Source organism: Armigeres subalbatus, unplaced genomic scaffold, assembly GCF_024139115.2.
Source record: "Armigeres subalbatus isolate Guangzhou_Male unplaced genomic scaffold, GZ_Asu_2 Contig396, whole genome shotgun sequence".
Taxonomy (NCBI): Eukaryota; Metazoa; Arthropoda; class Insecta; order Diptera; family Culicidae; genus Armigeres; species Armigeres subalbatus.
The window spans coordinates 165535-179492 of record NW_026943147.1 but is presented as its reverse complement, the minus strand read 5'-3'; the positions used below and the strand labels follow the sequence as shown (position 1 = coordinate 179492).

General features: G+C 41.4%; 1 protein-coding gene across 1 annotated transcript in view; it reads right to left on the bottom strand.

Moving 5' to 3' along the window:
• Positions 1–1333: 1333 nt before the first annotated feature.
• The window catches only part of LOC134204103 (phosphorylase b kinase gamma catalytic chain, liver/testis isoform-like), a 29385-nt gene continuing 16760 nt past the window's right edge, over positions 1334–13958 (bottom strand). Inside the window, exons 2-6 of the mRNA XM_062678931.1 lie at positions 2561–2730; positions 2294–2426; positions 1849–2000; positions 1685–1775; positions 1334–1517 (exon numbers count right to left, since the gene is read on the bottom strand). Coding sequence (XP_062534915.1) covers positions 1349–1517; positions 1685–1775; positions 1849–2000; positions 2294–2426; positions 2561–2730 — 715 coding nt within the window. The 3' untranslated portion in view covers positions 1334–1348. The remainder of the gene's footprint in view (positions 1518–1684; positions 1776–1848; positions 2001–2293; positions 2427–2560; positions 2731–13958) is intronic.

The following is a 13958-nucleotide window of genomic DNA, read 5'->3' as shown; positions in this document are numbered from 1 at the left end:
GTTTCACAAGCTCGTTCTATTGACTTTAGCTGACAGATTGACTCATAGGAAGAACCACAGAGGAGGAATCATCCAAAAGGCATGTATTTATTGCGCCCAAAAACTTAAGTCATCAAAAACGAAACTTTGGGCAAGGAAGTTGTGCGGAACCAAATTATCGCAACGAAGTTTAAGATGCCTGCATCTGAGAATGTCATTTGGTATCTGTCGAATGGCTGTGAAAAAACCTTCCCATCGGGAATTCGATCCAAATACTATATGACCTCTTGCCTGCATTTAATACAATTACCACATCGATCCCCAACGGTATATCCACATTTCAAACTGTATATAACCATCAGTTTCGTATAACCTGACTTGATTGAAATCCATCTAAAATAAATTAAAATTGAATAGAATGGTGAAATTGATTTTCAAAATAAAGTCAATCTTTTGACGCTTTAAAATTCCTGAAATTTACAAAGGTTACTATAGTAAGATGGCAAATACTATAAAATCTATTATGAGTCAAATGAATAACCATAGTTGACCCGTAGCTAAAATAAAGAGCTGGATGCTCATCCGATTTGCTCGCAACGTCGTCGCAATAAATTGACATTAGAGCTTCTATTGTACGCAATCCACCTTCTTCGCCGAATGCGAAAGGCACTACTATCACCACCAGTGGATTGAACAGGGCTTTTAGATTATAGCCTAAGTTTTGTTGTAAAATCGGAAACAACTAATGAAAACAAAGTTTGGCAATACATTAATAAGAATCAAAATAAATTAGATAGAAACAGACCATTTAATTAAAATATTGAGCAATACGTAACTGGATTATGTTTCCAACGACACAAAATAGCCTGTTTGTCAACCACTCTGAATGTATCTCCAGCAAACACTACTTCAAGTTTCAACACCAATTTACGATCGAGCCGAAGAACATAGAATAATGTTACTCCCCGAATTGTGCCCTTGAGCTTATTGTAATAAAACAAATCCGATTCACACACCTCATCTTTCATCCAAGCATTTCACTATGAATCTTCCACCGCTACACGAGTCAACAGAGTTTAAAAATCGAAAGTGTTTTTATGAAGGACATCTCTATTCTTTGTCAGTTGGCTCTATGCCGTCAATTTTCGGTCAGGATCTACTCAATTACCAATTTGTGTTTTTGCGATAGTTCTTTGTTCATGTTTTGTTAACAAACTTTTTTTTTCGAAATAGTTTTCTGTTTTTTCCCAATTCAGAGGAACTAAATAAAGGGCAAAATCCAATTCTTTAAAAACAGTTATGTGTCGGCAGGTCACACAGAGCACATCTTTCAAAATTCAAACTAATTTTTCAAATTGAAACCACGATACTATGAACAAATAACGATCATCGAAAACTCACCTGAAATGTCAGCCCACTCGGGTGAGGTGAAACTGTATTTGCCCTCCATGATGTTCCGCAGCATGACCATTTGCTTCCGATGCCAGAACGGTGGACAACCGACCAACAGTGTGAACATAATAACGCCACACGCCCAACTGTTGTGGAAAACGAAATCAAAACAAAACAAAGACTCCTTATTAACGACTAATTAGAGATTCGTCAACGACACGACGAATGTCGGCATTATTGGCGGTATATAGCGTGAGTGCGATCGGTATATAGCGTGAGTGCGATCGATCCGCGCCCGAACACGCATACTTACATGTCTACTTCCTTTGAGTAGCCGGGTGCATCTTCGAACATGTTACATTTGAGAGTCTCCGGGGCTAAGTAACCAGGCGTGCCGCAAAGATCTGGGACGAAACATAGAATTTAAATCAAAAGATCGTTTCATCTCTAATACATAAATTCAGAGCACCAACTCACCGAACAACTTTTCGCCGTCCTTCAGCCTTCGAGCAAAACCGAAATCAGTTATCTTCACGTTCAAACTGTCGTCCAAAAGAATATTTTCCGGTTTAAGATCACGATGCACAATATTTTTGGAGTGAATGTAATCGACGCCTTCGAAAATTTGTCTGCAAAACAATCGTAAATATCGATTATTTACCTTTCCAACAGCAATGGATTGTGAATTTCGATACATGTCAGAACACGATCAACGCTTCAAGGTAATTCAATGCTATTCGCTAAATTCCGATATGCTTCACCGGTTACGATCGGATGCAACTCCACGCCACCCGATCGAACCGTACGGTTCTCAACGTGACGCAAACTCGACCGCGCGATTCAATGAATACGCAAACACGCACTCACGTGTCCTGACATATTCTTCCGAGATCATGTGAAACATAATCCGGTCAAAACTCACCTCATAATATAGCGGGACTTCTTTTCGGATAGGGTGACCACCGAGGTCAGATAGTCAAACAGTTCACCCTGTCGGCACAGCTCAAACACCAGAAAGATGAATGCGTCTGATTCGAACACATCCTGCAGCTCAACTGTCGGAATGAAGAAAAAATTAGTTGAAATTTAATCACCAATAGCCTAAATAGAAGTTGCGTGTCTTTGCACAAGCCCGCCACGCAATTTCGTCAGCCTATGTCCCACCACTATGTCGATTGATGATACTCACTGATATATTTGTGGCCCATGACTTGCCGGAGGATTTGGATCTCCTGCCGTGTGGCTTCCAGCATGTGATTGGAATCTCCGGAATCGATCGCACCGAGATCGATGATTTTGGCCGCAAACTCCTTGCCCGTTTCCTTCTCGATGCAGCGCCGCACGGTCGAACTGATGCCTCTGTTTCGTTGTTAGCAGCGTGACGAGCGAGCGATATAAGAGCAAATATGGGAAAGTTGAAGAACGAACAAAGGTTATAAAATTTAGTGCTGGAGGTGAATCATGCCTTGGTCTTTGAGGTACATAGCTCGTGAACGATCGGATCGTGGAGAAGACTGACAAAGGAGTATGTGTACGACGAAATGCAGTTGAAAAATAGATCAAAGATCGCATCGGATGATGTGGGGGAGTAGGGTAAGGCCCAACATGCACTTCCATGGTACACTAAGCAGCGTATTCCAGTAATTAAAATCTAATAATTGGGTAAAGATATAAAAAAAGTGTTTTTTGTAACCACATTCATCTTATAATTATGCATCTTCAACCGTACCTACTACAAGTTTCAAGAAAACCTAATGCGAAATATTACTTTCAATCACAAAACGTATCATGGACAACACAATTGAGAAGGACCTGCAATAGGGTGGCTCAAAAAACACTTTTTCAAATTTTTTGATGGGCCACCCTCTTATTCGGTTCTATTTGATGCCCTGATGCTCTGGACAAAATTTCAGCCAAATCGGTCAACGTTTGGGCGGTGCTAAACTCGTTGGAAGTTTATATGGAAAAGTGTATGCAGAAGGTGAGGCGCAGGAAAAAATGGAGCAGAACGATATGCGGAGTTTTATGAGTCTGTCAATGGCGTGCGGAGAAAGACAGCGCCATCTCCCGTCATGTGCAACGACCAACAAGGGAATTTGCTGACAGATAAAACTGAAGTGGCTGCCAGGTGGAAGCAACACTTCGAGACTTTGTTGAATGGAGGAAGTGACGGTGCATCGGAAAACAGAATAAATATTAGCGACGATGGACAAGCTGTGGAGTCGCCTACACTAGATTAGGTAGAAAAGCTGTTAAAGAGCTGAAAAATAATAAGGCTGCGGGGAAAGACCGGCTCCCGGCTGTACTTCTTAAACATGGCAGTAAGCAGCTTTATGAAGTTCTGCACCATATTATGTCGAAAATATGGGAAGACGAGTAAATGCCTGCTAGCTGGTTGGACTGCCTTATTTGCCCTCTCTTTAAGAAAGGGCACAGACTGTAGTGCGCCAATTACCGAGGAATAACCCTCCTTAGTTCGGCGTACAAAATTATGTCCCGTATTCTGTTCAACAGATTGAGACCGCTTGAAGAGTCCTTCGTCGGCGAATACCAAGCAGGTTTTCGTGAGGGCCGATCAACGACGGATCAAATGTTTACCCTGAGACAAATCCTTGATAAATTCCGGGAGTACAACTTGCAGACACATCATCTGTTTATTGATTTCAAGGCGGCGTACAATTCAGTGAAACGGAATGAATTATGGCAAATTATGCTTGAACATGGTTTTCCGGCGAAACTGATACGGCTGATTCGTATAACGTTGGACGGATCGAAATCAAGTGTAAGGGTTGCGGATGAAATATCGACGTTATTTGTTACCTTAGATGGATTAAAGCAGGGTGATGCTCTCTCGAACCTACTGTTCAATATAGCGCTCGAGGGAGCGATTAGGAGAGCTGGTGTGCAAAGAAGCGGTACCATTATCACAAAATCGCATATGCTCCTGGGATTTGCGGACGATATCGATATTATCGGAATTGATCGCCGTGCCGTGGAAGAGGCTTTTGAGCCTTTTAAGAGGAGACAGCGAGGATTGGACTCACGATCAATACCAGCAAAACGAAGTACATGGTCGCTGGCAATCAACGTGGGTTCATTAGTGGTGGTGGTAGCGAAATAGTGCTGGATGGTGAAAAATTGGAGTGGTAGAAGAATTTGTGTATCTTGGAACATTAGTGACGTGCAATAATGATGTTACCCGCGAGGTGAAAAGGCGTATTGCAGCTGCAAATAGGGCTTATTACGGACTTCGTAACCAGCTTAAGTCCCGTAGTCTGCAAACGAAGACAAAATTCGCGCTATATACTACTCTGATGTTTCCGGTGACTTTATATGGCCATGAAACATGGAAGTTGGAAGGAGGCTGATCGGAGAGCTGTCCGAGTGTTTGAGGGTATGGTGCTGCGGACAATACTCGGCGGTAAACAGGAGAACGGTATCTGGCGGCGTCGCATGAATCACGAATTGTACCAGGTGTATAAAGGGCTGGATATTATTAGGCTTATACAACACGGCAGACTACGGTGGGCTGGTCACGTTGTTCGTATGCCGGAAGAACGACAAGCGAAGATAATATTTAGTAGAGAACCCGGAAGAGGCCGCAGGCTTCGTGGAAGGCCGCGTACACGATGGCTTTTTGCAGTTGAAGAGGACCTGAGGGCGCTCAATGTTCAGGGCGACTGGAAGCGTTTGGCCCAGGATCGAGTCCAGTGGAGAAGGATACTCCATTCGGCGTAGGTTCATCGATGAGCTGTAGCCCATCAAGTATCAAGTATCAAGTGAGTATGCAGAAAAATCCAAAAACAGTGATTTGCAGTTGGATGGCACAATTTACGATTAAGAACAATTATACTCATTCAGTTCTTGTAGAATTAAATACAGAATGTTATGCTGAAAACCGCGAGAAGATTAAAGTTTATTAGGCAAAGATATTAGCATTTCACTGGAGCGTTGGAGGGGTGAATTCATTTCTTTTCAAAGGTAAAAGAAACGAAATTTGGTCAAACCCCACTTCAGAGAAATGCTAATAACTTAGCCGGGAAAACTATAATCTTCTCGCGGTTTTCTGCATAACATTCTGTATTGAATTCTCGCTTAACTTTTCAAAAGGACCTAAGTAACATTTTTTTCATGAATTAATTTGAATAGCGCAATCAACAGAACAACATGAAAGCTATTGATTGCAGTGTTCAAGTTAATTCATGAAAAAAATGTTACTTAGGTCCTTTTGAAAAGTTAAGCGAGAATTCTCCTCTCTGAGGCTCTGAATGAGTATCATAGTTCTTCATCGAAAGTTGAGCCGTCAAACTGCAATTCACTGTTTTTGGATGTTTCTGTATACATTATTGCATATAAACTTCCAACGAGTTTAGCACCGCCCAAACGTTGACCGATTTGGCTAAAATTTTGTCCAGAGCATCAAATAGAACTGAATAAGAGGGCGGCCCATCAAAAAAATTGAAAAAAGTTTTTCCCATACCAATTTGAGCCACCCTAACCTGCAAGCATACGGAGTCGTCAATAATTTAAACACATAGCATTTTATTCCGTAGATATATTAGGAGGGGCCCTCCTTAGCCTAGCGGTAAGATGCGCGGCCATAAAGCAAAACCATGCTGGCTGGGTTCCAATCCCGGTATCGGTATATGCAATTTTCGATTTGGAAATTGTCTCGACTTCCCTGAGCATAAAAGTATCATCGTGAGCCTCATGATATACGAATGCAAAAATGGTAACTAAACACTAAGCAGCGAGCCGGCAATGTCCCAGTGGGGAGATGGAATGCCAATAAGAGGAAGATATATTAGACAAACATCTCATCCCTCCTGCAGTATTGCGTATTTTGCGTGCGATGCACATGAAGTCTTGTATCTTTTGTAATTGAAGTTCTTAAAAAAATCAGACGAATCTCCAAGAACAACTTGATGGCCTTTAAGAGGAATTTAAGGACAAAACATTAAGGAACAAATAGTGAGGGAACCATCTATAAAATCCATGTCAAAATTCAAAAGATTCTTTGAATAAATTCTTAAAGATTCTTCCATTCTAACCATCTACCTAGGGCCACATAAGGCGGGCATCAAGCAGCGTACGCACCACCAACACAGCAGGAGTTAATGGGAGATCCAGAAGACTCTGCGTCAACTCTACTACGGCGATGAAGAAAATCTGGCCATACTCCAAATGGCGTGAGGCGAGGAAGCAGTCAAAAGTCAGCTGCTTCTTCCGGCGAGCATGTATCAGATATTGACACAGTTTGTTAAATTACAATTATTTGTCTAGAGATGTGCGAATGCTCACGAGCCGTTCATTTGAACCTCAAACCTCGAGAACATTTTCCAGCAGATTTACGTCCTCATGTATTTTAAATATGGTCGGAATTTCAGGCCTCTGTGTCAGAAGCCCGTCAATCTTGCCGTTTTGAAAATATTAGAAGCAAAGTCCGTGGACAAAATTCGCTAGATCCCGATGGTAATTTCAAAACTAAAAACAGCGGCAGCCATAGAATCGACGTGCATCGTTCAGCGCGAAGTGAAACAGATGAGTGAGTAAAATACCAGAAAGTAATTGAAGATCAAATATCATCCTCATTGCATCGCATATTTCTATTACACCTTCGTACAGATTTTAGATTTTAAATAACACTTTTTTTAGCTTCTGGCTGGCAAAACTTGGTTGTACGCAAGATGCAGCCAAACAATTGGATTTTTGCTTCTCTTGGTAAAAAACGAAAACGTTTTATACGAACAAACGAGCCGCTCAAAAGGGCCGGGTCATTCAAGTGAACGCTTGTTTCGGAGCTGCTCACTTAAATGAACCGTTTTGCCCATCACTAATTCGGCGAAAGCAATAAACAAGACACAGCCTCCGAAGTAGGAGTTTGATTGTTTCTGGCATGCAAAAATCACAATGTCAAGGATTGTACGGTCTTTACGAAAATGGATCCGAATCAACGTTGAAAATTATCTGTTTCGTAAGTGTTTATGAAGCAAGTCGTAGGCCATGTAAATGTAAGTCTTCGTGGAGTTAGGTAAGATGCGCCACCGCCCGTTTTTATACACAGACTTCACATGACTGACAAGCAAATGAAGGAAACAGGTTATGAAGCCGCAGGAACGAGTAGGTAAACGAGCACCACGTTGCGTACTAATCGATTCATATTACGTTTCTACCCATACGCTTATGCTGGAAGGATACATCTGTGAGAACCTTTGCGTTCTTGGATGATGAGTTGTGAAGAATTGGGTGACGAAGCAGTTGGGAATCGACCAGCATCATCACGAGTCGAAATCTCAGCAGATTTCGAACGAGATTAGCAGTGCCCACAATATATGGAGCGTGGGTTCCATTCCCGCCTTGATAAGGAGGGAACTTTTCGTTAAGCAACAAATCTTCTACTGATCCACTTGGTGTTGTGTAATTGTGGTCTTCCGGAAATTTAGGGGGTTTGGTGTCAGGCCCTGCAAGCCAGCCTTTAAAAAAACATACATATGCAACGAACAATCAACAAGAGAGTACGGACCGGAACCATCGGCGAAGTCCACGGCGACGAAAAGGGACTAGCGATTGGAAACTAGGTTCGTGGAACTGCAAATCTCTCAACTTCATCGGGAGCACACGCATACTCGCCGATGTGCTCAAGGACCGTGGATTCGGCATCGTAGCGCTGCAGGAGATTTGTTAGAAGGGATCAATGGTGCGAACGTTTAGAGGTAATCATACCATCTACCAGAGTTGCGGCAACACACACGAGCTGGGAACAGCTTTTATAGTGATGAGCGATATGCAAAGGCGCGTGATCGGGTGGTGGCCGATCAACGAGAGAATGTGCAGGTTGAGGATAAAAGGCCGATTCTTCAACTTCAGCATAATCAACGCCCATACTCCGGAAGCACTGATGATGATAAGGACGCATTCTACACGCAGCTGGAACGTGATTACGACAGCTGCCCAAGCCACGACGTCAAAATCATCATAGGAGATTTGAACACTCAATTTGGTCAAGAGGAGGAGTTTAGACCGACTATTCGGAAGTTTAGCGCTCACCGGCTGACGAACGAAAACGGTCTACGACTAATTGATTTCGCCGCCTCCAAAAATATGGCCATTCGCAGCACCTACTTCCAACGCAGCCTCCCGTATTGGTACACCTGGAGATCACCACTGCAGACAGAACCACAAATCGACCACGTTCTGATTGATGGACGGCACTTCTCCGACATTATCGACGTCAGGACATATCGTGGCGCTAACATCGACTCTGACCACTATCTGGTGATGGTGAAACTGCGCCCAAAACTATCCGTCATCAACAATGTTCGGTACCGATGACAGCCGCGGTACGACCTAGAGCGACTGAAACAACCTTATGTCGCCACTGCATACGCGCAGCATCTCGAGGCAGCATTGCAAGAAGGGGGTGAGCTCGATGGGGCCCCTCTTGAGGACTGCTGGAATACAGTCAAAGCAGCCATTAACGACGCAGCGAAGAATAACGTCGGGTATATGGGACGAAGTCGACGGGACGATTGGTTCGACGAAGAGTCTGGAGGAGAAGGACGCAGCGCGGGCGGTCGCGCTGCAACAAGGTACCCGGCACAACGTGGAACGTTATAGACGGAAGCGGAGACGCAGACCCGCCTTTTCAGTAGAAGAATCTTACCAGACTAATAAGAGCAACGGTGGATGGTGTGAAAAACTGTGTGAAATTTCTGGCGATCACTGCAGTACGTGAGAATCGCGCCGGGGACTAAGACAAGGTGATGGATTTTTGTGCCTGTTCAACACTGCGCTAGAAGGTGTCATGCGGAGAGCCGGGTGTAACAGCCGGGGTAAGATTTTCAACAGATCCAGTCAATTTATTTGTTTCGCGGATGACATGGAACGCGGCCGAACATTTGCAAAGGTGGCAGAACTATACACCCGCCTGAAACGTGAAGCAACAAAAGTTGGACTGGTGGTGAATGCGTCAAAGACAAAGCACATGCTTGTGGGCGGAACCGAGCGCGACAGAGCCCGCCTGCTTAGTACCATCTTTGGCGGTGTGAAGACGGTGTGTGGCGAGGAAGAATTAACCACGAGCTCGTCCAGCTTTAAGAAGAAAATCCAGTATCCAGATGGTAGCTAAAACCGGAAGGGAACGATGGGCAGGGCATGTTGCAAGAATGCCGGAAAGCAACCCTGCAAAGATGGTGTTCGCTTCCGATCCGGAAGGTACGAGGCGGCGTGGAGCACAGCGAGCAAGGTGGGCAGACCAAGTGCAAAACAAATTGGCACGCGCATTCAAGGATGAAGAGATGCGGCCTCGAACCGTGTATTGTGGCTTCAAATTGTTGACCCAATGTTATCTATTTAGATGTAAACTAAATAAATGAAATGAAACAATTATGCAGTTATTATTCTCATTTTTAAAAAAGTCTAGACCCAACAAAATTGAAAGCTGATGAAGGACTTATTTCATTATACAGGCTTATACAGCATGTAGCTTATTTAGCCTGAATTCTTTTTTTGGGGAACACCTAGATCCCTTGTTGCATAACGTATGCTCGGTCGAACAAAACAATGTTTGTTCAAACAAAATGCACCTGACATTTAATTATTCATAAAATAAGGGAATTGTTCTTAACGAATTCAAGGAATTGCTCCTAGATTTTTTGGGAAGTATGTACTGCAATATTTCGGTTTAAAAATATTTCATAATTTCATTTAAAAATTGTATGGAAACTCGACAATCTTTTTTTTTTTGAAGTTTTTTATGAACTAATACCTACGTCTTCTACTTCTAGTATTTCTACAAAAATTCTTTTAGGAATTCCTTCGAAAATTTCGCCTATAGGTCCTTCGGGAAGTCCATACGAAATTCATTCAAAAATATCTTCTAAGTTTCAAACCAGGAAATCCTTCATGCATTAATAGATCATCAAAATCTTTTATAAACTCCTTCGGCTATTACCACAAAAAATCCGTCGTGAATGCTTATCTAGAGAGGAATTTCCCGGAGCAGTACCTTGAGGAATTTTCGCGGATATTCTTGAAGGTATTTTTGAGAGAATTCTTGGAGAATTCCTTAATAAGTCTCTAAAGAAATACCGTGAGAATTTACGGAGTATTTTCCTTGTGATGTTTCGAAGGAGTTTTTAAAAGTGAATTCTTGGAGAAATTCTGCAGAAGTTTCTTCGGGAATAGCCGAAGAGATTCTTGGAGGAATTTGTGAATTTGTGGACGACTTTCCTGAAGAATCCTTGGAGGAATTTTGGGGTGGGAATTTCTGGAAGAATTCCCAGAGGAATGCGCGTAATTTTCTTGATCTAGATTTCCCAATTTAGATTCCATAAGAAGTTCTTCAAGAATTTTTGGACAATTTTCCCGAAGAATTCCCGGGAGGTGGGTTTAGTGGAATTCCATGTGAATTTCGGAAGGAATTCAAAAGAAATATCTGAAGAATACTCGTGGTTATTTCTGTAGAGTCCTCGAAGACATTTTTAAATTTTTCTTGAAAGAGTTTTTTGAGGAAATCCAGAAAGAATATCAGGATGAATTCTCTGAGTAATTATTCAAGAAGTAATAAGACCATTCGGGGATTTCCTGAGCAAAAATTCTGATGCACACATATAGGAATTTCCAGAGGAACTCTTGAAATTTGTTTTAAGGAATTACCGGAAGAATTCCTGAAATCAATTTCGGAGGAATTTCTGGAGGAACTCTTGGAGGAGATTCCGGAGGAATTCTTGGAGAAACTTCCAGAAGAATTCCTGAAGGAATTCCTGGAGAAACGGAACTTCCGGGGGTATTCCTGAAGAATTTTTGAATGAATTACCGGAAGAACTCCAGCAGGGCCTTCCGGAAAAAAATCTGAAGGAATTCTTGGACGAACATCCTGACGAATTCCTGGAAGAACATCCAGATGAACTGCAGAGTAATTCCTGGAAGAACTTCCAGAGGAATTCCTGAAGGAACTTCTGAAGGAATTCCTGGAGGCACTTCCGGATTAATTACTGGAAGAACTTCCGGAGGAATTCCTGGAGGAACTTCCGGAGGAATTTTGGGAGGAACCTCGGGAGGAACTTCTGGAAGAAAATCGGGAGGAATTTCTGGAAGAACTTCCGGAGGAATTCCTGGAGGAATCTCAGGAGGAATTCCTGAAGGAACTTCCGGAGGAATTCCTGAAGGAACTCCCGGAGGAATTCCTAGTGGAACTACCGAAGGAATCTCTGGAGGAATCTCTGAAGGAATCTCTGGAGGAACTTCTGGAAGAAAATCGGGAGGAACTTCCAGAGGAATTTCTGGAGGTACTTCCGGAGGAATTCTTGGAGGAACTTACGAAGGAACTCCTGGAGGAACTTTACCTGGAGCACGTCCTGATGGAATTTGCGGAGGAATTTGAGTAAGAATTTCGAAAAATTTCAATTGCGTGAAAAAGCACACGCTGACCCACGCCGCCGCTTGCCGAAAATGATCCATCACGCCACCGCCGATGAATTTTTAATCGGCGTACAGATCAAGAAAAAAAACATGAATAAAGAGAAATCAATCAATGCAGTTACGCCCTTATGATCATAAGCGCGAGAAGTGATCTATTAGTGTCTCAAAGCATGTTCACATTTTTTTTTCCAAGTTCGTTTATTTGGTAGGCTCAGGCGTGTATAACACTTTACGGAGCCATGGTTCTTTGTGATATATACAATCAATATCATTTTATTGTGATGTTCACATTTGCTATCTAACTTCTAAGAATATTTTCTAGTACATGCTTCTATGAGTTTCTCAATTAATATCAAATGTTTCTACTGTTTCATCAGAAAAATAAGTATACACCCGATTCTGTTTTCACACAGATTTTTTTTACACGGCCGTGTAAAAAAATCCCATGCAAAAATTTTGCAAAGTTGCTCCATTTTGCATGAGCCGAGAAATCAAAAAACTTTTTTTACACGATTTTCAAATTTTGAACTGAAAACTTTTTTTACACGGAACGCATCCCCCGTGTAAAAAAAGAATCGGGTGTATATTCCTAACAAATCTTTTATTATAATTATATTTTCAACATTGAAGTGAATTTGTTTCAAATGCCATAAATTTTATTTCACAAATCACGAGCTTTTACAGTACTAGCGGATACTGACTTATCATTTGTCGATAAATACTGACTTAAGAAGGATCCGAAACGGATGAAATCCAACATTGTTTTTTGTTACAAAATAATTTTTTTTTTAATTTTCGTTCTTAATGACTTAACGAGTTGGTTCCTTTAGGCTGAAAAATTGAAATTCACTTAAGGTGACTCGGGGAGGCACTTCACACCGGGCTATTTTTCCTATCTTTCGTCTCTTTCTAGCATTGCCACCTCGCAACTTTGGAGCGGCGTATTTCGGTTTTCAGTTGTTTGATGTAACTGTAAATGTATCAGCATGTAGATTGCGAGTAAGCACGCGCCGGTGATACTTTTTCAAAATCATATTTGTTGTAGAAAAAAAATTAAGCATTCAATGATAAAATGATGACGATTTGATGATTGTTTGTGCTTCCCGTGTCACCTTAAAGAATAAAAATTCTTTCGTTCACGGAGAAGTCGTTGTAGTTTATAACTTGCCTTAATTCTACAAAAAACTAATTGAATGCAAATAAAACGTTTGAAGGGCTCTACTTTTGCACATTAAGGGTCTGTCTCAATTGGAGAATTAAACTGAAATTAAACTTAAAAGTGACATTTCAATAATTATCGAATAACCCTGCTCGCAGAGCAAGATTACTTTTGACAGATATCGAATCATTTTGCACCGATTTCTTATTGGAATTGCTGGGTAGCACCAGCCATTCTTATTATTGGGTTATATATTATTGGGAATCAAGGAATCAAAATCTGCACAACTGTTTTTCGACTATTTTTTTTAATATTTAAATCGATTGAATAGATCAGTGGCCCCCAGCATGCTTACTATCAAGGGCCGTATAGCAATTTTGAACTGCTGAAGCGGGCCGCAGTACATTTGCCACATTTGTTTTTCTATTTCATGTAGAATTTTAAAGCTTAATTAAAAATTATGTAGATGATATATCTATTTCACACTTGAATAAAATTTGTTGCGATGAATCTTCTTCAAATAACATACTTGTAAGCAGTGTTGTAAAATGTCATTTGCATTCTTTTTCATAATTTTCCCAGAACTTTTCTCAGTAGTTAGCTATCAACTATCAAGTATGGTGAACTTCCAGCGCTTAAATGTGGCTACAACTTTGTCTAACAAGAAATTGCTGTAAATATGTAATCTGGGGCGTGGGAGGCAAAATGTCATTCAAATGACATTATGTCAAATGACACGTGACATTTTGGAGAGATTTCATTCTCTAGCCTCAGATGTTATATTTAGAGTAATGTACCTTTGGACTAAAATATAGCACTACTCAAGCGTTATGCGTGCATCTAAAATTTTTAAGTAAATTTGGCCTCCGAAGAAAGTTATGAATAAATGATTTGGCTAATGTTATAGTTATAATGCAGATGACATTTTACAAGCCTGCTTGTAAGCACATTTTATTCCACAAGTTTTATTGTCTGACTTTTAGTTGATACTAACAGATACTTTTGT